The sequence below is a fragment of the Balearica regulorum genome, chromosome 12 (assembly GCF_011004875.1).
Source record: "Balearica regulorum gibbericeps isolate bBalReg1 chromosome 12, bBalReg1.pri, whole genome shotgun sequence".
In the NCBI taxonomy this organism is placed as follows: Eukaryota; Metazoa; Chordata; class Aves; order Gruiformes; family Gruidae; genus Balearica; species Balearica regulorum.
This window is the reverse complement of record NC_046195.1, coordinates 4,426,884-4,451,200: the sequence shown is the minus strand read 5'-3', so window position 1 is coordinate 4,451,200 and position 24,317 is coordinate 4,426,884. Positions and strand designations below refer to the sequence as shown.

Sequence of the window (24,317 nt, the reverse complement as noted above, 5' to 3'; positions counted from 1 at the left end):
ATGTATGTGGTGCATAATATTTGAGTATTTAAAATGCATCCCTCACCCATAAAAGTGAGAAAGTTAACAGAGCTATAATAATTTCAATTCATTTTTAGCACCATTACTTTCTCTTAACAATGGTGGTTATTAGAAGAGATTTCTATACCGAAACACAGTACTAAACAAATGTTTAGGATGTACTTCCCACCTAAATATTGTATCGACAATCTCAAAATACATAATGCTAGTTTACTTACCAGTGAATAACCTTCCTCATCTGATTCTGGCTGAGATAAATCAGATTCACTTCTTGACTTAATCAGTCTGTAATTCGAGTTTGCATGGATTGAGCGACTTTCTGCAGTAAGACTTTCACTTCTGCTTCAGGTGCACGCGCATTTGTGTGTGCATGCACACACACAGAGAAAGAAAATATTGACATTAATTAGGCAAAAGTAAGAGCTGATAGTCAAATTTAGTGGGTACCACAGTTTTATTTGGGAGCAGACTATCACAGAACAGCACAAGACCACACCAAAGAGGAAAAAGGTGGTCTGATGGCTTCAATTATTATGCTTATAAAGGGTATTAGTAAACTTTGTTACTTCTTAACACCCTTATTGGTCAACCAAACAAAAGGCAACCTGAAATGACTGATCATTCAAGTACCTTGGTAAGTATTACATACAGTATACAGAAACACTTCTGAGCTGAGAGGACAAGAAAACAGAGTAAGTGGGTGAAAAAGCACTGAACTTATTAAAAACCCACCCATAAAATGCATCCGAAAGTTGATATGCTGGAGATGAAAGCCACTTTGACAACGACAGAGGCAGCTACCCATGCTTTAGGGACTAGATTTCCAAAAAGAGGCAAAAAGAATAAAAGGGTACTGAACATATATAATGTCTCTCTGAACTTGCCATCAATATCTTCATTTAAAATACCAGAGAAGAGTTTCTGCACCCTAGAAGCTTAAACAGACTCAGGAGCTCACTAGTAAGCACCCACTACGCAATTCCTCCGTTTATTCTAATACGCTCGCACAAAGGTATCTAGAATAAAACTTTAAATGGGTCAAGTTTAGAATAAAACTGTGTTACCAAGAATATATCAGTTTATTAAAATTAAAATATATTATGTAGTACTTAAAGTATTTAAATTACACACTTCTCTGATTCAATGAGCTGCCTGGCTTTATTTTGTTATTCTCCAATATCTAACAACAGTGTCTTGCATGTGCCAATATGTTAGGAATATTTAAAAAAATCAGTCATGAATGATACTTTTTTTCATAATAGGCTTTGAAACTTCTGCTTTTAAACATATCCTACATTTTTTTTTTTTTGATGCTACTACATAGGACTTTGCTAAAGTTCAAGAAAATACAAATGTGGTCATAAAAATCCAAACACATAAACAAATTTTAGGAAAAATAAAGAATTTTTCCAATTACTTCAAATTATCTGTACACCTGATGATCTGGACTTCATTACTATTTATCACTAAGCTCAACTTTGAAAAGTAAATATGGTCCACAGAGAATAAAACTCTTATTAAGGTTTAGTTAGTGTGGGCAAAGAAAATTGAGAAAAATCACTATTCTCAACAAAAGCATAACACTGCTTTAGATAAAAATATTTTAAAAAAATTTTCTAAGAATCCTCAGAGGAAAACTGAGGTTATTTAATCAATTAGAAAGGGAGCAGAGAAGAGTTAACTCTTCTAAGCAGTCAGCAAACCCCACCTTGTCATGAGTCCGATCCCCTCTGGAGTAGTAGAGGGATGCTGCTGTAACTGTCCATCTTCCCTTCGTTTCTGGAGCTCCTCGATAACAGGGCTTACTCCTAAGATCAACAAGGCACATCTGTGGATCACAGAGTTGCATGCAGCAGTATATACATCTTGGCCTTCTGTCAGATCAGTGCTGATTCTTCGTTCCTGCTGAGACTGAGGAGCTGGATCATCAAGTCTAGTCCCTGTCCCAGTGTTCATCCTATCTCGATCCCGACTGCGAGCTACTTCACGGGCTGATAGGAAACATTGAAATATTTCTGTAACATGCAACACAAAAAAAAGGTCTTAACTTCTAGACAAAGCTACATAGAATGAAATATTCATCTACATCTTGGGCCAAAAACTGCCCCACTAAAAAGAACAACGAATATTTTTCCAACAGTAGAAGAATACATTAATAAAACAAAGCTATAAAAGAAGTCATGCAAACAGGTTAAATGAAGCATTTGCACAATGTTAAGTTTAAAATGAACAAGACAAAGCAATTTCACAGAACACTAAACACTCTTTCATGCAACCCAACCACTGTTTGGATAGCATCAAAAGGAAAGAGATTATTTCATGCTTGCCTTTAGCAGACACATATAAAGTAATGCTTCTGTAAATCTGTATTCAGACATCAGCATATCTGTAACTCAATACTGGAACAGTTTCAGGCTTTTATTAGAATGGAATGGGTTGCGTTGGAAGGGACCTTAAAGATCATCTAGTTCCAGCTTTAGCTTTTTAGCTTTGGTCAGTACAATGAAGATCCTATTAAAATTCATAGCCTTCACTTTGCTTAATTCTGCTGTTTTCTTGGGTGCCAGATTCTTCTAAAGAAGCTGTGTCAGAGACTGCATCATCTCTGTCCAAAGACCTAAAGCTCTCTTGACTTAATCATTTTCATTTTAAAGGTTCAGTTCCCCTTTGGAAAGGTAAAGGTAAATCCAAACGCTTCCTCCATTGATCTGAATAGTTAGAAGCAGCAAGGCATCAAGGACACAAACTGAACTCTGCATGTCAGGATTAGCTTCCCTTGGGATCTCCAGTAAGAAAGTCATCATCTTCCTACTCATTTGTGCATGTAACATTACTGTCTGGCTGGCTATTTCTGGATACATTTCCTTTATTGTACCCAGCAACTCTGTCCAGGTAGAATTTGAGAACAGTGAGCATTTGCCCAGGATAATTGCCTATCAAGCAGCAAAAGCATTTTGCATCTACTGAACAGGTAACGTATACGTACACCTTCCAGAACCATAAATCATCTCATGAATGTGCACTTCAACACCACGGTACACTTTCAGGAAAGCCTGCTGCACTGTGGATATGATGATGCATCGTATAGAAACTAAAGGTGTAACATACATTTTGGTCTATAAGATCCCAAGCAGGAATGTGGGAATCCTAATGGGGAACATTGACAACAAAACAGGTGACAAGAGCAGCGGCTGGAAAAAGAGAAACGTTCTAACAGTACCCAGAGGAACAATATTCGGAAAAGAAAATTATCGATCTATGGAAAATATTTCCAGTCAGCCAATATTCTTTTTTAACCTACGTACATTCCACAGTAATTTTCAACAGCTAACATGATTTCTGTCTTTGAGAACACTATGGTAACAATAGAAAAAAAAATTGAGTGTGACTGTACGTTGCTTCACTAAAATTGGAAAAATTATGTATTAATTACACCATTGAACCTGATTACAAGCCCAGGTCAGTATAACAAGTGTGCGAAGTTCACCTTTTTCAAGCTATCTTCTGAAGAATTAAACAAGTTTTTTAGACAACCCATGAGAAAGTATTGCAAATAGCGCTACAAATACCAAACTTTGACTAAAATCTCAAAGTTATTAATAGATTCAAGAAGAGATATTCAAAGATACAAGTGTATTCCAACTCAGCCCATTGCTATCCACAACAGTTTTGTTTCCAAACTTCAGAATCACATTACCCTTCAAAGCTTATTACATACAAGATTAACACATACAAACACAGCAAAACTTCTACATACAGATACTGTTGAAAACTCGGAGAAGTTTAAATAGAAGTTTAGAGGAAACAATATGAAACCTAGTAGTCTTGTAAACAGTGCATGTAAGAAGAGTTGGTGTATGTCAGATGGCCTAAGAATTGCCCATAAAGGCAGACCACTTGCCTAGTATTCACATGCCCTTGTATCAGAAGACTCTTCTGACCCAATAAAAGCACTACACCACTTCACAAAAACAAACTTCTCACAATCTATATGCAGACAAATCTTTCATAATCTTTTAAATAATTTCTCCATTTTACCTCACAGTCAACAATACATTGTTCTTCCAAAGCACATTATATTATTGTCACACATAACTAGTACTTACTACCAGCTGTCATAACTTCATGTTCTCTTTCCTCCTCTTCATCTTCTTGTTCTGGGTGTCCTTCTTCTCTGTCACGTTCTGCCTGCTCCTCCATTTCTGCTTCTTCATCAATTGTACGAGTAAAAGAATGTTCTTGAGTATCAACATCAGCAGATTCTTGGTTATCTAACATCTTGATTAAAAAAAAAAAATATACAACGAAATTAATTCTCACCAAAATGAAATATGAACATAAAAGGACACAGGGATTTAATAAGGTTTTTTCCCTATCAAAAAGATACTTATGGATATTGTGTGAAAAAACCAACAGACAGCTGTTTACATTCAAGGCTTTAAATACTTAAGTTGGAAAATTTAATTTTCCTTTAATAACTGTTAGTCAGATTATTTGCAGAAAAATGTCTCCCTGTGATGCTTACTTAGACTCTATTGTCAAACTTTGATACTTCAGCATCAAAACCTTTAGTAACCACATGTTGTTGTCTCATAAAATTTTCTGCCTTTAAAAAGGACATGAATATGACAAAACTTACTTTGATGGACAAGATTTTGTTACTTGCAGTGATACTAAATATGTTCCAATTTTTATTCTTAGCAGTCCTTTTCCTCCCTTTTATTTCAATGAAATTAAACAGATGCATATCCCAAGATCAAAGATTAGTATATGAGGTGCACAAGAAGAATAATAGTCTTAGAATTTGAGTTTAAAGAGGTTTTTTGATTGAGTGGATATATTTGGGTTAATGCTTTCCTTCAATTTGAGGATATAAGCGCTGACCAGTGAAATACTTACAGTCTAATAGACAATTTTCTAATGCAAGAAACACCTTTAGACAATCTGAAGAAGGCAAAGCTTTAAATATAAAACATATAGTTACATTAGAGGGTTTAGAATACTTTTGAAAGTAATTAAGCCTACAAACCTTGGGACATCCACATCCCACCAGCATAATTCACCTGCCCTCTCCTGGCAGTTTTCCTTACCAAAACAACAGGTGGTCTCGATAGCAGCAGATCATGGGTCACCATTTTACAGGCATCTCTTATTTGCTCTTTTCATTCTATCATTAAGCCTGTGTATACTATGCAAATGCAAACCAGCTATTTTTTCCCCAATAGCATTATATCTGAGATCTCCCTGAAGCAACAAATCTACTGCATACATTTAGATTTGCTGTATTGCACCTGCACAATAAGCTTGAGGATTTCCGGGAGTAACGGAATTTATTGCACACACAGAGTACACAGTACTTGACTGTAAGCGTACACAACAGCTACAAGATGAACATGAAGAAACAGGTTTATTACGTGTGTACAAAATGACTACTCATTTGCTTGTTAAGCCAGAGAACCACCAAGCTTAATGTATGCATACTGTACTGTGTACACATACTACACCCAATGCTTTCAGAAGTGCAGATATGTTAGACCCTTACCATGAGAAAGAAAGGGGCAAAGACACATATCCCTTAATGTTAATTAAAAGAAGGAAACAGACATGCATGATTTTAAAAAGCACCACTAGTGCTTTACAATGTAGCTAAAAAGCCTCGTAATCCTGATGCCACATGAAAATTTCCTTGATTAAAATTATCCCGCTTGTATATTGTAAACAGCAATTAAAAATCCTATCAGAGAAACCCTAATGTTACTTTAAGGACTACCTTGTAATGCCTAACAGTCCCCAACCCTGAGTAATTCAACAAACACTTCCATTATCGATTCTGACCTGGGTTAATAAAGTGATTCAGAAGTTGCCATCATGTTAGTTTCAGGCCCAGTCCTATCATGTCTACTATTCATATAGGACTGACAAGGACAAGAAGCCTTAAGGTAATGTTAGGACTAAGAGGAGAATCTGGCCAGGGAGGAAGGAAAAAGGGGTGAGTAAGGCAGGGAAGGGGAAGAGAGAGATACAGAGAGGGACAGAGGTCAGAGAGCCAGATAACTGCTGGGCTCAGGAATGGCAGCCAGATTAAGCTGTGGCCTGGTCAACACAGCTAAGCAATCTACATCTAAGTTGCAGGCTTCTACGGTACAGAATACTAGTGCTATGTTTACAGGTAAAACTAGGCTGCAGACTGTGCTTGAGTCATTGTTAATCGATCATCTGCTTCAACTGATTTAGTACCACATGTACTACAGATTAATGGACTCCTAATTATACATTGTCCACTTTGACATGAAAACTCCTGGAAGTGTTTCAACAAGGTAGAACAAAAATACCAGCAACATATATGCAACTAACATTATGTACTATTTTCTTAATACACAGTAAAGCCTGAAGAACTGGAAAGAGATTTACAGTCTTACCCATCTGTCTCTTGAGGATGATCTAGTCTGGATAAGTTCCATGTTCTTGCAGGCAAGCAAGCGACTTCGAACTTTATATACACAACGGTATACCTCTGCCAAGGCTTTGCCAGGCTGGTACCTATAAAAAAGAAGACCCAAAAAGGGGAAAAACAAAAAAAATCATACAAACTTTCTTTTTAAAATTGAAGTTGTACTTTTAAAAGCAGCTTTAAGTTACTTGCCTGCTCTCACCACAAGCTTGACTAAGTAAACTTGTATGTTTCAGAAGAGCTGCAAGAACAAACCTGGACACAGTATCTAGGAGCGATTCATTACTTAAAGTTGCAGTATCCCAATCTGAAAATAGAAAAGATTCATCAAAACTAGCCACTGTTTCCAACAAAGAAATATATTTTCAATGACATCATAAAAAACCCCAACCTTCAGCCATTTCAATCTTTCAATTTAGAAGTATTTTTAATGCTTAAGAAATAAGTTTAGCATCAATAACTCAAAAATACACTGCTTCAGACAAACGTGTTTTGGTCTGCTCAAGGTACTTAAGTCTAACAGCCAAGGGCGTGCACACAAACTGCCAGCAGACTCAAAGAGCTGAACTTAGGGTGCAACCTCTCTTCAGGCAAGGATTCTGAACTGGAGCGCTTCTCTTTACTGAGCCACTAATATACATGGAACTTGTTTAGAAACACACCATATTTGAGACTTTCTGCTATTTTACACGTGGTTGAAACCACGTTCAAGAATTATTTCGCTGACCCTCTTGTGATGAAACAGCCTTATCTCCGGTAGGAAAGCCAACTATTAACACAAGCACAAGCTTCACTGCTAATATTAACAAGAGACGTTTTCAGGTCTCAAAACTAAAGTTCGTCCAGTATTTTCAGAAACTGACTTCTTAATTTCAAAATAATTTTCCCCCACTTTAAAAAGAACCATTATGAAAATAATATTCTTCTACTATAAAATAACTGAACTGCCAAGCAAATCTCCACGAGGCACCATAATTTTTCTTGAGGGAAAAAATATTCCTGTCCCACTTCCTTACAAATATCCTCATGATACTTTTTTCAATTAAATACTATCTATGAATGCTTGCAAACTGCTGCAAAAATCACATAAACTCACCTGGCCACATAAAGTTTAGTCTAACATACCTGCTCCTCAGCAAGTTCCATTACTTTGCATTTGATGCTATGCTAACTGTCACCACACAACTTTCAGCCAGCTTGCATTGTGAACAGAGCAGAACCACATCAACTTCTAAAACATCCAATTCCACAACCAAAATAAAACATATTAGCTCATTCATCTCAGATTTTGCAAACAGTTTTTACTGGAATTACTACTTCTGTGGAATTCTGCAACAGAATTCCCTGTGTTGCTCTCAAGAGGCACACCATTTGCTGTCTTCTTGATCTGGACTAGCTTGGCCAGATCTACAGAAAACTATCTCTGGATCCAGTGGAGAGTTACACTGCAACCGCAATGCTTAGTGGATCTCATTAAAAGGAGACCTGGGAAGCTTGAGCAGGAACCCAGATTTTAGGCGATAAGCATGAAGAACCATCAATACCGTCAGGCCAGCCTCTCAGAGACTTGATACGCAAAAGATGACTTACCCCTTCATCGTGTTCCTAACATATTTTGCAAGTCACTTTGCCTACCCCCATGTCCCCCACATCAATTTGGCTTTTTAATTCCAAGTTTTGCCCTGCTCTACTCAGAGAAGAGAAACATCAACAACTGAGTAAAAGTAAACAAGAGTCTCTTTTTTCCAGTTTGGAGGGGAAAAGAACATTGAACTACACGTTTGCCAAACACACACAGACACACACTTTCAACATCTTACCTTTACTAACAGCATAGTCTTGCATACTGATCCAGAGGCTCCTTGCTGGCTCTTTTGTACAACCCAAGGCCAAATCAACATAGACAGAAATCTCAGGTCTCAGCTTATAATCAAATGGCTTTTGTTCCTCATTTCCAGACAGGGCCACTTCTAATAAGGAGCTCATGCATTTGTCTAAGAGAAGGGAAATACATAAGAAGTTAAACTCCACAAATTTTGAGGATTTCATGCATCTATCTAAAAGCACATAAAGCAGCTTTCACTCTCCACTTTCTTTTAAAATAAAAAAAATCAAGACATCTCATTGTCCGACTACAAACTCACGGTAGAAAAGGAACAAAGTGACTTCGAGTCACAATTTACCTAAAACGTATGAGGATTTAGAAGCATTATCCAACTCTGCTTCAATAGCATAATTCTGTATCATTAATTCTACCTCAATTATACAGCCATACGTTTGCAATCCTTGTATTTTCAGAGAGGGACCCATTTCAAAATATTATGTCTTGTAAATAAGTCTTGAAGTAGTCTACTCAGAGGAAGGAGGAGATGTGAACTAAGAGGCCACAGAAAAGCAGAAGTGTGTGCATTATTCAGATAGGAAGGGATGACTAGAAATACTAATGCTGAGTCCTGTTAACACTTCGTGTAGATCAGAAGAATTGAAGTTTGTTTTTAACAGCATTTAAATTTCATTTTCTAACTAGAGTACAATTTCAGAGAATCTTTTCCAATAATAAATATGAAGAGGAGTCCCTGGTCTGTTTGTTAACTGCTGAGCATCTAAGAGTAAAACATTTAAAATGAACTCAGTGAAATCTATGTTCCTTCCTTCATGGAGAAATTGCAAATTTTTTTCCTCCATATGCATTTCCAAGCCCCTTTGTAAACTGCAGCATAACTTAATAATCCATTTTCCAACGTTTTGTATTACTACAAAACCTTAAGTACACAGACCTATTCAAACATCATCAGATTTCAAAACTGAACACAAATATTTACAGTGACAATTAGACACTTGCACTTAACAGCTTACCTAAATGAGGAATATCCATTTCCACTCCATCACTGAAAAGTGGAGTTTTCAACCAATAGGCTGTATCTTGTTCCTCAGGGGACACTGGAGGTCCCTGAAGCATGCCACCAAGACACCGCCCAATAAGCAAAGCTACAGTTCTCTCTAGATCAACAAGCCATACCCAAGACTGGGCAGGCTGCGGTAAGGGCACTCCAGCAGGATCAATTAATTCAGGTCCACCTAAAAGAATTAGCAATGAATTGTCAAATTAGTCACTGTTGCCTAGATGTTAAAAGCAATTCCAAGATTAGTAAAATTAATGGCAGATGTCATTAATATTTCCCAGTTAATAGCAGATTTGCCCCTCAGTCAACAACCTCTGAACTGAAGAAACAGCAGTTAGGACAAATTGTAGGACATTGTAACTTCAGCAGCAGCAGAGGCCATCACTATTCATGGTACAACTGTTCGTACTCAAAGACGTAAAGGCTCTTTTAAACCCTGTCCAAGCATCTATTTTGTCAAATACATGTTTCTTTGCATTCTGATAAACATACATTGATAAATGATGCAACTGGAAACAGCACTTAATAAAAGCAGAAAACTTTGCCAAAAATATTAATAAAAAAACTAAATGAATGGCAAATAAGTATAGCACCTCCTATCACAAATTTTGGTAGCTTTACCTCTGTGTTTATATCTCTATTTCATTGACAGCAGAAATATCTGGTGGTACATGGTCAGGAATTTAGCAGGTAATTCATGATTTTAAGTTAAAATTCTATTATGCCATGAAATGGAAAGCCAAAGTAAAATTTGAACGTGAAAGTGAATAGATCATAACAAAATTATCTATTAGCTGCATGAGGGAAAGTTCAGATTGGACATTAGGAAAAGGTTCTTCACCGAGGTGGTGGTCAGTCCCTGGAACAGGCTCCCTGAGAAAGTGGTCACAGCACCAAGCCTGTCAGACAGTTCAAGGAACATCTGGACGATGCTCTTAGTCATATGGTTTAGTTTTAAATAGTCCTGTGTGGACTAAGTAGTTGGGCTCGATGATCCTTATGGGTTCCTTCCAACTTTAATTATTCTGTGATTCTAAAATCAGGGTTTCTTTTACAAGTAAAGAATGGTATTTTTATGTATTAAAAACTTAGTATTTTCAGTTCAATATTTATTTCCCATATTGCTCTTGGATTCCCACTCCAGTCAATTCTGGGTTGACAGAATAAAGAAGTTTGCCTGCAGCTCAAAATATTTCACAGAAAGGGATGTTAATATATTTAAGAATTTGAAAAGGAGATGTAGCAAGACAGCTTAAAAAAAAGTGCCATCTTTAAAGGGAAAGTTAAACTTCTACTATAAAAAGGTGGTATGTCATTCTTTATTTTTCAGATTAAAAGTGTGTTAGTCATTATACTTACCATGAAGTGGCCACTGTAATTCTTGATCTTCTAAAAGGGCTGCAGCAGGTAACAGTCTATTAAGACGATCTAAAGGTGGCAACAGATCTAGCAGGTAACTCAACAGAGGCCGAGCTACTGATACTGGCAGTAACAATAATGAGTTGACAATCTGAGAGAGCATACTACCAGCAGCTGATACATAAATCACATCTATAGAGGAAAAAAACCCACAACAACTATAATTATAATTCAAAATGTAATTATATTTCAAGCACAATTTAACAAGTCAGAAAGTGTGTACATAAAAGTGTTTCAGCTGCCTCAAAATGTCTCAATGTACATGTTGAATTGGGGGGGTGGTGTTGTTCAATAATTATTAATCCATTCCATATTTTACTTCCACACTTTTCAGTAATCTCAAAAAAAGAGTACTTTTAAAAAGAGAAATCTAGAACTAAAGAAACTGAAAGAATAATGCACAGAGTCAATATCCTCTCTATTCTGTATTTTTCCTGTATGCAAAATGTTCTATCAAAACCATGAACCAGATACTATCCTTGGGTAGACATTTAATCTCCTCCTTTGGGGAGGGCTTGGGATGTCTCCTTTATGCAGATATAAGGAAAATAACGTATTTTCTTATTCAAAACCAACCAAACAAGAACTGCCCTAAGCTTATGGTGCCACCATACTGACTTTTACATGAACTTTACCTCTCAGTTTTTCCCCAACACTACCATTCCAAGAGCTTTCCTTAAGGAGCGTTGCAGAACGGGAATAGATATCTGTAGCATGAGGCAATAAAAGCTGAAGGTGTTTGTGAAGGAGTGCCACACTGCTGGAATTCTAGAAGGAAATAAATGAACATAAGAATAATTCTGTAAATGTATTTAAGAGGTTCATTACTTTTAAGAGGTTCGTTACATATCAGTTTAGTTTTCACGAACTCAGAAGATTTTCAACAGGAATCTCTCAACATCCTGGTGCTCATGCATATTGCATTAATTTCCACCCCCCCTCCCCGAAAGATAAAAATAAGGACACACACCTCACTAACACTGTTGATGTGGCAATAAGCCAGCAACTGTTTCTGCAGCGAACATAAAAGCTCATGAAGATGAGCAGGTTGGCTGTTTTCTGATGATGATGTACCCAGTAAAAATTTGTCACTGTTTTTTTCCAGTTCTCCAAAGGCTTGGTCCTATTAAGACAAAAGAAGGGAGAAGGGCAGGGGAAGAACAATTAACTCAGTAAAGTATTATAGCATTTGAAGACAATCACCTTAAGAACAAACTTTTTCACCTTTACCGTGTGCACCTGTGAGTACCAAAGAAATCAGATCATGTCAAGTGTATCATGAGATAACTAAACTTGAAACTTCAATCATTTGGTAGTAATTGTGATAGTTGTCAAGCAAACATTTCTATTCTAAAAAGGGTACTTTCAGATGGAGAAATATTTTTTGTTCAACTCACCAATGATAACTGGATGCAAGAACTCACTCCGCACCCTGACCCCCAAAATCAGAATATATTGAAATAGAATTTATTGGGGGCTGATACATAAAATGTTTCAGATTAGAATCCTTCCTTGTATTATCTGGGATGGTAATAAAAGAGGCAGAAGGTATATGGCTGCCTGACTTCCTTCTGAATTCTACTGAAAAAATGAGTTAGTTTCAAGTAGAAAATTAAAGTAGATAGCTCAACCTAGAAGGCTGGTGGAGGTCTAGAGAAAAGAACGAAAAACTTACCAACCCTCACCCTCAGGAGATAGGGATACTATGCCAGAGAAGTAAAAATCTCTGATTTCTTTTTGCTGTTGTATTTAACTGGCTAGTTGCATAAAAAGGTGAAAGAGTCAGTTATTTGCTGCTATGCTCCCCTAAACTTTTCATCAGCCTCTACTGCTATACAGCTAAGAACAATCTTTTTGACCGACTAGATATAATAAGATGGCTGACCTGTACTTGCTGAACTAGTTACCCCAGTGAAGTTAATTAAACAGATTCACGTTCCTGGTGTTCGCCTATCTTTCCCTGGTGGCTGAGGTTATACTGACAAAAAGAGTTTCATACAATCTACTTGCTTGATGTGTTACATTCTATCTTCCAAAAAATTCTGAAGCCAAAGTAAGAGCAATAAAATATTTTAGTCTGATATGAAACCACCTGCACTTACATAAGCCAAGTTAAACAATAAATACCACTACAATAAAATTAGAACCATGATGTTAGACATGATTTAACTGATTTTAGTCCACCTCAAGACAAATACATATGGCAATGTTACTTTAGATAAACAAAAAGAGCACCATTTTCTGGAAGTGGGGAAAAACTTTTAACTTTTCTAAGTATTCAAAATTCATTACCATTTAAAAAATAAATAAATACAAGGCCTATACATACTGTATAAAATCCCAAATTTCTTAAAAGAGTCTTCATTAAGATTTCAGCTAGATGAGTATCTGGATGACTGCTCTGGACAGTATACGTTTGATCAGAGAGATTTCCATAGCTGATACATAAGGAGGAAGTTTCTGTGGCATCAGACGGTGAGCTATAGCCAAGTAGGGAAGCTACATGGGTGTGATCCTGCAAGCTTGTCAGAATAATATCCAATTGCATTCTCTAAAGAGAAACGTTTAGACACAAGAAATACTCTTAGTTAACGAAGATAAAATAATGAGCTAAGAAGAAAAAAGCATCAGGCATAGTTATGCAATAAAAATATTCTAGCGAGATGTGAAAATAAGCTAGAGGACTGTACGCCAAAACAATCCAAACAGTTTTTTGTGCAGATTTGTAGTACTCAAGAACAGATAAATATACCAACTTACATGACCATACCTAGTAAAAATCTGAGATTAAGAGAGAAAGATTAGACATTGGATCAAATGGTTTCTCCATTTTGTTTTAATTATCTGATTACTTGGGGTGTGGGGGGGTGGGGAGCAATTATTCTAATCTATACATAAGAAAAAGGAAAAGGGTAAAAAGCAGGGCAAGCTTATGTTAGACCAAGGGAGATGGCAGATGCAGAGTAATGACCTTCAGTTTCAGTACTGTTCCCCACTGTTGCTGGTTCTGATTCCTGAAAAACCTAAACTTGCTCTACCCTAGTAACAGTTGGGGGGTTTAGTTTGTGCCAGTACTAATCTTCATAAATCTTTAGAAAATTAGAACCAGAAGATTCTTCTTCATAGTTTTAGTATCAGTGTAAAACAGTCTATTCCATAGTTTACAAAACAAAGGATTTGACCAGGATCCAACGTGTACAGAACTGAATAATAGTTTCTCTCATTTTTTAACCTAGGTCTACTGCTGAAGCTTCAATTCCTACTGCCCTGAAGGACAGGAACAAATGATCGCTGAATTTCTTTCCTTCCATTTGTAGGATACTGAGCAAGTCTCCTAACCTACATTAATTCCTGTTCTTTACATTCAAGAAAGAAAAAGAAAAAAAGGGACATCCCAGTCATCTTTGCAAAGTAGGGTGAAAACCATGTAGGAAAAGCATTATACAAGTATTCTTCCCAGAAAATAGTTAATTTTCTGTTACCAAGACTTAATAAATCAGCCTAGTACTCAAAAATATCTGACCTTTAAACTTGTCTAGATACAATAACACAGCAACTCCTAGCCTTTCTGTAGTCAAGCTTCACTTGAAGAAACACGTAGTGCTCCTTACCTCGCTAGATTCTGACTTAGGCTACAGATTTTGTTAAGCTGGGCTTTGCACTGCATCTCACCAAAAACGTGCTTGCACTCTGCAAATGAGGCTCACTGTTCAAAATGTTCTAGCAAAAAATAAATAAATACAAAACTGCTTTCAAAGCACAGCATATTTTTACTTGATCTTACCTGTCCTTTTGATAAGCTTTCCCATCTATCAGGACCTTGGGGTAGAAGAGAATGTAGCAATTCCATTCTCTCTCGCAATGGAGGAAGTAGCATAGTTGCTCCTACTGACAGAGTCTCAATTACGACCTAAAATTAGAGTAGCAGAAAATACTTTTTCAGTGGGGGAGGGAGGGGAAAAGCATAAACTCAACTGTATCTTTAAAAAATACAGTATATCACACATAATATATCCGAAACATCCACTTCATTTCATTTACCGTCAGAATTCCATCACACAAGAGCACATTAATCTTTTATTCTGTAATGCAGAGATACGTGGTACACTGAAGGAGTTAAATGAGACCAACGTACTGTCAAAACAATACAAAATTCTTTCTAAGTTGCTTTTTCCTTTAAGAGTGCCATCTTAGGAAAAGTTACTCAAGAAAGTTAGTTACTCAATCCACAGTATTAACATTTTAGTCTCATAATTACAAGCAATCATAATTACAATGTTGCAAACTAAAAGTAGCTTTTTAAAATTGTCATGAAAACATTCTTCTCTGTTTTCAGATGATAAAACAGTGATGGTGATTAAATTTTAAAACTTTAATGAGTAAAACCGGTATGTCAGAATCATGTTCATCAGAATGCCAAGTTCAGAAAGTCAGAGAAATCTCTAATTACACAATCAGAGAGGGAAAGAGGGAAAGAGGGAAAGAAAGAGGGAAAGAGGGAAAGAGGGAAAGAGGGAAAGAGGGAAAGAGGGAAAGAGGGAAAGAGGGAAAGAGGGAAAGAGGGAAAGAGGGAAAGAGGGAAAGAGGGAAAGAGGGAAAGAGGGAAAGAGGGAAAGAGGGAAAGAGGGAAAGAGGGAAAGAGGGAAAGAGGGAGTAGTAGAATGTTCACATGTAAACAAAAAAGCATTACTTACTTCCTGAATTTCATCAGGGACAGAGGAGTCCATCAGTCTAAACAACAAATTTCGAAGAGGACCAGCTTGCCGGCCAAGAATGCTAGTGGCTACACCTCCAGCCAATGCAAGTGCAAGATGATTAGAAAGCAGTTTCAAACACAACTTAAGAAAATTATGATGTTCCCTGTAAAAAGAAATACACCCCTGTTAATCTCTCCAATTATTAGCCTTACTCCATTTTGCTTATTTGTGCACTAAGCTTTTAATTAATTTAATTTTTAATCAATCTCATTTTATTTTGCATACCGGAAAGGTAAGTAAATTACAACTGGGACTTTAAAGAAACTTCTCTGAAAAACCTACTGCCAATCTTCTTAAAAGTATAAAGACCAAAAACAGAGTAGAGAAAAAGATCTTTGTCGACAACAGTTCCAAGAGGCATTTTGTTTAAAAAAGGAGTTCCCGACTCAAGAGGCAAGATCATCCCAAAATGCACAAATAGACAGACAAATGTATTCTTCACATAAGGAAAAAAAATAAACCTTTTAAGTAACAAATGCAAGCTTCTCTCAGAAGATTTAGGAATACAACAATCAGATTAAAAACAAAAAGTCAGGATATTAATTTCTAGTCGCCTTGAAAAAGAAAACTTTCTAAAAACTTTGTAGCCAGGACAAAAGATTCATGAGGATCTTTGATATTGATAGTGCTTTTTTGCAAATGTCAGGGAGGAAACATTCATGCTTTTGTATTTTATAGCAATGTATTTAAAATGTCACTGTTGGTGAAGAGACTTAAATCTGCAAGCTGTAATAACAATTACTGATGATTTGTCCAGAGGCTGTTTTAGTCAACACGGCACTTTCAAAATAGGCTTAGTTTTGTTGGATTTAATTTTCTGGAGCACCTTCCAGAAAAGACAAATTCGTACAAATGCATAAAGGCTCCCCAAATCCAAAGCAAGGAACATGCATCTTGCATATATATTTCAGATCTAAGTGACATTTCATGTCTATGAATCTCACGTTTGTGAGAAGCAGCTTGCATTCTCAAAACTAATGGAATACCTTAAAAAGCCAAAAAAAACCCCCACCAAAAAACCCCCAAACCAACCAAAAAACAACCCATATGGAACTGATCATGAAATATCCCAAATTGTCCAGTACTAACCTCTTTCTGTATCAGAAGCAAACTGCTGTAACTATAATACTACGCATCATTACAAAGTTTCATAGACAAACCAGTTCCTGAAAAAAATTGAGCTGCCTTTCTCCATTTTGTTCAGATGGAACACAGTTATGCTACTTGACATAAGCTGAACAGTGTCATACACGACCTTTAAAAAAAGTCTTACATGCATTCTGAATGATTTCTATTTCTCCAGTGGTGATCAGAGACCTTGAGATGCAAGAAGGAAATAGTCTACCCTCGACAAGCTAAAAATGTTTGTAGAAAAATATCCTAATTCCTTTGATAGAAACAGGGCTTTATCAGAGCATCGATCCCAACTCAAAACGCAATGGCAACTACACAACTCCTGGTATGAGCATCATACGTGTGTTAGTCAATACCTCGATGTATGGATTGATGGATTAGCACTTGAAAAGGAGGTTTTTGCCCCAGCTTATCAATAGATTAGTCGGTAAGCATCCACTGAAACTGGTTACAGGAGGAAGAACTTACAAAGCAGAAATATGTACAGAAATAGTACTTGCATTTCAACTATATAGAAAAATGTATTTTAAAGGATAACTCTAAAAGAAAATATTTAATTCAGTGCATAATTAAAATAAATTCCAGACAAAAGATCCTGCTATACCTGAGGCACTATAAAGCTCCTGTGTTATACGCACACAGTACCTGAAAGAGCAAATAAACCAGACTTATGCTTGTTAAAGAAAGACTAACCAGGAATAAGCCACACACCACTGCTGTTAAAAAAAAATTTATAAAAATCTATAACATGCATATGCTGTATATACCTTGATGAAGGAAAAGGAAGAGGGGGAATTTCACTGTTAATTTTGTCACAGTAGTGCTCAAGAAAAGAACGAAGATGCGAAAAGGTACTTTCCTCAAGGTCTACGCAATAGGGTCTGTGCCATGCTACAACTTGCCTGGAATCAAACATAAAAAAAAGAAAAAAAAAGTTAACTACTGAAAATATTCCAACTGCTTTAATAAATAAACAGTTTAAGTAGGTAGAGTACACAGTTGACCGAACCAATTTTTTTCTTAGAACAAACTAATATGACTGAGGCAGACTAACTTCCTGGTCCTTGAAAGTATGGTCTGCTCTCTTTTCTGTAGAGGCCTTTACAAATCAAACACTCTTCATTTATGAATAAAAACACCTACAATGCCATAAATATAAAACCATCTGTATTTAATCTGACTCGTGCAAAAGCTGACCAGTACTCACAAAGGTGGCTTTAGTACAAATGCCGGATTATAAAGAAACTTTGGTATAAAGTAGGGAGAATTCAAAAGGGGTAGTACCACTTAGTACTATGTGAGTCTCCCTATTTTTTTTTAATTGATTTTTCTAAGATAGCTCCCTTTAATACAGGACATTTGAAATTCTTCCTCAATTATCTTCCAAATATTAAGTTGTTCTATTCCTTTGTGTTAGTCCATGCATAAACTTGAAGTTTACCGATTCACTTCAATCACTTGTTCATGTCTTTGGTGTAAGAAAGCGTTATTTCAGTCATTGTATATTAATAACCAAACTATTTATTTAGGTGTCTTTTTTTAATTCATGTTAACATGTAACCATCCAGAGATTTGTTAAGATGCTTAAATCCACGTCAGTAATTTGTCTAAATTTCCTCATTTCCCCAAGTCTTGTGCTTAGTTTACCCCTTGTTACACTAAAGGAAAGTATAAGCATATGGCTTTACAATAAGCCATAAAAAAATCCTGTCACACAGAAGCACAAAATAAAAAAATACTGAGTTGTTTCTCCTCCCACTGCCTAACTTGTCGATTTTTAGTAAACAGAGGTAATTTTTGTTAAACGGCAGGTAAGAAATCTTCATATATAGATAACTAACACCCAGATCCTTGGTGTTGCTCTATTTCCACTTGGAGTCTGTAACAGTTTAAAAACAAGAAAGAAGAGGAGGAAAAAGAGGAAGAGAGAAGAGAAGAGTCTCCAGTACAAAACATTACAACCAGAGTACTTGAAACGCATGACATGGTTAACACCTTCAGGAAAGAGCTACAGGTTTCCCAAAGTGGACTTGTATAGAAAACATTTATACCTGTCACCCAATGTCATTGTTACCTGTCCCTTGGAAGAGCTGTCCAGGCAAGACTATGGGACGTTCCCGCTGAAATTTGTTGAATTGCAACTCCATCTAATCCACTTACTTTCTTCGGTTTAGTAATGGGACCAGTAGAGTTTCCCTGACCACACTGTCCCATTGAATTGTTACCCCAAGCATAAACTTCATTATCTATAAACATAAATAAAGCAGAAAACAAAACCTGAGACACAATTCCTTTTGATCAAGAGGAAGATTATTTATTTTTACATCTTATTCTTTTTACCATGAGAAAGTGCCAAACAGTGACTGTCACCAATTGAAATATCAACTATTCTCGTAGCAGCCAGTTCTTCAATAAGCTTGGGTCTGAGAGCAGTTGCCTCTGAAGAGCCACAGCCAAGGCATGCACCACAGCCCCATGCATAAACCTAGAGCAATCAAACCACAAAATATCAGCATGTCGAATTTCTATTATTGGTGACCACGAACAAACAAAATACCAGATAACCACTTGCACATTAATTGCAGTTACGCTTTCAACAAAACATGCACAGTACTTTCATGACAACTAATGTACGTGTCATATAATCTACATTTCTTCCCTCCAAGCACTCAGATCACTGGCCACAGAGCGCATCAATAGGGAGGCTGTTGCAAGAAACGAAACTGCTACAGCAAACTTCAACACTCCTAAATTCATACTTTAAAAACCCATTGTCTGTGAATCACAGTGGAGTGTGTGTGGGAGGGTCCGTTAGGTTACACGTGTAGAAATGCTTATTGTATTACATGTATATACATCATGCCAGTAAGGGCCCTCATTTACCACCTAAACATTTATCACCGAGCTCTCCTGAGATTTTTCAGATAAGAAATAAATTTTCAGTTAACACCTATATTCTAAAATAAATATACATTTTAAAAAACTATTAAATCACTTAACGACCCGAGTTGCTTAATGCATTACAAATTACAAGCATTTCACTGCTTTTTGCTTCTAGAACCCACTTGGCTTCCCGATTCTAATTTGGTTTTGCACTGGTTACGTTTATTAACCTAAAAATAATTCATTTTCTGTGACTAAGCAAGACTCTTGAGAAGTGTACTTTTACATGACTCTTCAGCACATTTGGAATTACTCTGGCACATTAGGATCTCAGTACTTAGTCAATCTCTGATCAAGAACTTTACTGATATTTAAGTGCTAGTTGAATATTTTCTCAACAGTCAAAATAATAAATGCTGAAATAATGAACCCACACCATCTTCACCAACTTTTATCATTTGAGTGAAAAACTGGTTTTGCCTACCTGCCCGGTTGAAGTCAACGCAAGTGAAGATTGGCTCCCAGCACAAACTTTTCGAATAAACATTCCTTGCAAGGCTTCTATAACTTTAGGTTTATATACTCTATTTGTATCACCATGACCAAGTTTGCCTACAAAAGGAGGAAACGCAGGTGGAAGGTATTTTCAGTACATAAACTATGACAATTAGAAGTACCCAAAAAGAATTCTTTTTGGATCTCCAAAAATTTCAGAATATATTTTTAAAATTAAAACATATTACATTTTTTGTAAAACCTATTCCCTTTCAATTGCAGTAATTATAGACTTCTGGAAATACATATTTATCATAGTGTAATTAAAAAAACCCAAACATTAATTACATATATCGACACTGTTCATTGCCTGCTGTTTAATTACTAAAGCCTTCCAAAACACTAAACCATAACACATTTGGCAAAAAAACATTAAAAGATTTCTCTCTCCTACTTTATAAACTGACTTGAAAAAACCTAATTTTTCTGCACTTTTTTTCTTAACAGCTGTGTGCATTTCTGTAAACATTTTTGTTTCCTTATTCCTCCTTTACGTTTCTCTTGAAAACAGCTATTCATCTCCACAACTTCCCCATTTTCAATCAATGACCTCAAAAACAAGGACTGTCACTAGACCATGTCAGTGTGTTGACAGAAAAACATTCCTCAAAAGGAAGGAGAAAAAGAACAAAATCAAATGTGAAATATATTACAAAGACTTGTAATTTCTACAAAGGTTATGCTTTGATTCACGTTGGTTTAGCTTTCCTACAACAATATTTTAGTACCACATTATTAATATCCAAAAGCCAAATTGTTTATAATTTAATGAATCAGAAGAGCAAACTCCAATACTTTGTGAAGGCTAAGATGCCTGTCATGTTAAAAACTGATTTTTCAACTGAAAATACAGAAAGAGAGAGGACAGAGGAGTGGCAACAATTCTACAGGTGCACGTCAGACCTAGCTTTCAAATGAAATTCACATTCCTACCCAGTTCTATTAACCACCAATTTGATGATGAGATTTCTGTAGTCTGCATTTTCCTCTCTTCTCATACAAGGCTAGGAAGCAATAATACAGCAATTTTAATCTGAGTTTTAATTTTTATCCAGCAGCATAACCAAATTTAGCTAAATACAGTAATGGTACAAAATGAATGATTCTATGTTTGCCAAAGAATCTACTGGCAATGAAGCTCAGAATCCCTTCATTTTTTAGACGGGAGACGTTTCTTCAAGAGGCAGTTTAAATGCAGCAGTTTCTAGTACATGAATACAGTTATTGCCCTATCAAATAAATGAATTTATTTGAAAGTTATCAGCAAAGCATTTTTTCCAGAATTGTTTATGCATTCATTGAGCTTTCTGCTCTGTGAAACTCTTCATCCTTCTGATAATCTGTTTTTAAAGTCTATAATCTTGCAGTTAAACTTCAAATGTTTTATTTAGATTTTACTAAAATCCTTTTCTTGAACAGCTACCAAATGAACAAAAATACCCCAAACTGCAAGTACTGAGGCTGTAAGATAGGTGGAATAAGACGAAAATTACTACCAAATTGTTCATTTTACCTACCATTATCTCCTCCTCCAAATGACCATACTGTTCTCCCATCTTTGGACAGAGCTATTGTGTGTGAACTGCCACAGGAGACCTCTCCTACATTGCTAATATCTTTTACTAAAGTTGGAATGTTGCGGCTGTTGCTGTCACCATGACCTAAGGAAAACAGAAAAATATTTTTTCTTTTAGTGAAGATTTAAGTTCTATCTATGGTTTGTAATTTCAGTAAGATTTTGCAAAACCCATATACATTGTAATTATGACAAAAGATAATTTCTGCCCATTTTTTGGGAAGATTTGTAGTAAGGTTTCGAAGAGATCTGTAGTAAGGTTAAGAAACATTTCATTTAAGACATATTCCAAAACACTTGTTCATACCTCACTGCCAGTAAATCATAGGCCTATTATCTATCTCGTTTAAAAGAAATTCAAAGAATCACTAGTACAACTGCCTTTAATACTAGCTGATTAACTAGCTTAGCTATACCTAATACTGGGCAGCAGGTAGACTGAACAGGATGAGGAAGCTAAAATAAGAGCACACTCTTACCACTGTAAATAAAAGCATACATACTGCACAGACACATACAACCAGCAAACTAGTTAGTTTTAGACAGTCATAGTTCTGACTGGTCCTTTCTGCAGAAGCCCAATACATTACAGTATCACCTACTTCATAATAAGCATGTCTAATAAACTACAGAAATTCTGCAGATATGGAAGAAAAATGGGTAACCGAGGGAAAATAATCCTACATGATATCCATAACAGATTAAATGTGAACAAGTTACTATGACCTAATTAAATGCTACTTTTTAGCTGCGCACTGGAACTCACCATTGCACACTCTGAGCTCCTCAAAGCATGTAAAAATTTCACATTAACCTAAAACTCAACATTTCCACAATTCCCCCCAAAATTTTAGGTTACCTATATACACACACCTGTGTACATGTGTGCATGTATATGTGTATTTAGAGGGGATAATAAGGGAACAAGGCAAATACACGTATAGTATCATTACCAGACACAGAAATTCTTCCAACAGCATTTCATGAAATTTTAAAATTACCTAATCTTCCAAAGTCTCCTTCTCCCCATGTATATAGCTCTCCATCTTCTGTAACAGCAGCGCTATGTCTGTATCCAGCTGATACACATACAACAACCTACATTACATGCAAAAATAAAAATCAAGTTTTTATACAAATTGAACAGAAAGTTTGAAAGCTTATGAAAAGCAAGTTTCAGAAGCAGTCTACATAAATCGACTGGCAATTTTTTCTATTTAGTATTTGATAAGTGGAAATCAGTACACAAAGAGACAAGTTTATATATAAAATTGGTCATGATTTATCAAGCAAATTTAATATAATGATATCCTAGTCTTACAGCAGCAAAAGGAAGTATCAGTGGATGTTTAAAACACTGGGTAAAATATAGAATGATAGGGAAGAGAAGGCCTTGTAGGACAATACAAAGCTACTTTTCAAATGAAGCCACTAAAAAGTTGTATACAAAAAGTCCTAATGTTACAGCTAACAAAAGCAACCATCTCCTGGAATGTCACTGCAGTTCAGCAAAAGCACATGAGCAAGTTTCCCTCTTAAGACTATGAGAAGGTTTACTGGCAATGTCATGGTCCAAATCACATGCCTACAGGCAACCACAAATTTTAGTGCTTTGCTGAAAGCAGATGCAGCTTCAGAGAGACATTTAGATAAAACACAGAACATTTTCTTAAGAATTTATATATTTCAAATTTTACACAACATCACAACTGAACAGAACAAAAACAGGTGTTCTACTGCACAAAACATACCTTTCCTTGCAGAGGACCCTGAATAAGTTTGGGATATTTCTGAGTTGAACTATTTCCATGTCCCAGTTTTCCATAGTCACCATCACCCCAGCTGAAGACTTCCCCTTCTGTTGTAAATGCTAAAGTGTGACCATCAGATCCTTTTGAAGATGACACTTTTTTAATAGACCTATGAGGCTCAAAAGTCAACTTTTTCAATGTGGACTGATTATTGGAATCACCCAGTCCTAGTCTCCCATAGCTGCCTTTACCACAGGCTCTAACAGAACCATCCGTAGAAATAACAAAAGTACAATATTGTCCAGCTTCAATCTATAGAGAAAAAGGTTAAAATAGTAAAAAGGAAAGATTAGATAAACGTAAAATTCATGTATACGTCTAGAAGCCTGTATTTTTAAACAGAATGTCAGATTTCTTTACATAACCCTTTCATATAATACGATGCAAAAATTATGCAGAACTTGGACTTCAGCAAGCAGTAAAATTCAAATTCTTGAAAAATATTTTGAGTAAATCTATTTTCTTGAGGTAAAGGATGTAAATAGTGATTAATCTATTTTAGTTATTTGCATCTCTTCTACAGACTACAGAACTCAGGCTGCCTTCAGATCTCCAAGACTCATGGATGGTCTTTGAAGGTATCTTAATTTCTTAAAATTAAAAGGACAAAGTAGCAGGTCAATAAAGCAATGCAGGTTTTGCTTAATTTTAACCAGTACCAAGTGGTAACATATGCCAAATGCTAAAAAATCCACTACCATTTGAGACTATGCATTTTCATTACATAAACACCCAAGAAATAAGACCGAAAGTTTTTAAGAAAGAACAACCTTGCCTCTATCTGAAAGTCAGCGCACAGCTGAAGAA

The 24,317-nt window shown here is 36.1% G+C and overlaps 1 protein-coding gene across 13 annotated transcripts in view; it reads right to left on the bottom strand.

The window, feature by feature from the left end:
- The window catches only part of HERC1 (HECT and RLD domain containing E3 ubiquitin protein ligase family member 1), a 103,944-nt gene that overhangs the window by 56,948 nt on the left and 22,679 nt on the right, over positions 1–24,317 (bottom strand). For 12 of the 13 annotated variants that reach the window (XR_012837499.1, XM_075764898.1, XM_075764899.1 and 9 more), the window contains exons 5-24: positions 23,451–23,762; positions 22,701–22,797; positions 21,641–21,784; positions 20,053–20,180; positions 19,026–19,170; positions 18,760–18,931; positions 17,453–17,587; positions 15,489–15,654; positions 14,579–14,704; positions 13,124–13,345; positions 11,765–11,917; positions 11,430–11,562; positions 10,735–10,926; positions 9,329–9,550; positions 8,293–8,466; positions 6,665–6,779; positions 6,441–6,561; positions 4,128–4,299; positions 1,730–2,036; positions 240–360 (exon numbers count right to left, since the gene is read on the bottom strand). Coding sequence is in view for 12 of the 13 variants with exons in the window: in XM_075764898.1 (XP_075621013.1) it covers positions 240–360; positions 1,730–2,036; positions 4,128–4,299; positions 6,441–6,561; positions 6,665–6,779; positions 8,293–8,466; positions 9,329–9,550; positions 10,735–10,926; positions 11,430–11,562; positions 11,765–11,917; positions 13,124–13,345; positions 14,579–14,704; positions 15,489–15,654; positions 17,453–17,587; positions 18,760–18,931; positions 19,026–19,170; positions 20,053–20,180; positions 21,641–21,784; positions 22,701–22,797; positions 23,451–23,762 (3,357 nt within the window). In the remaining variant the exon portion in view is untranslated. The remainder of the gene's footprint in view (positions 1–239; positions 361–1,729; positions 2,037–4,127; positions 4,300–6,440; positions 6,562–6,664; positions 6,780–8,292; positions 8,467–9,328; positions 9,551–10,734; positions 10,927–11,429; positions 11,563–11,764; positions 11,918–13,123; positions 13,346–14,578; positions 14,705–15,488; positions 15,655–17,452; positions 17,588–18,759; positions 18,932–19,025; positions 19,171–20,052; positions 20,181–21,640; positions 21,785–22,700; positions 22,798–23,450; positions 23,763–24,317) is intronic. The other variant, XM_075764905.1, reaches the window with a different exon arrangement.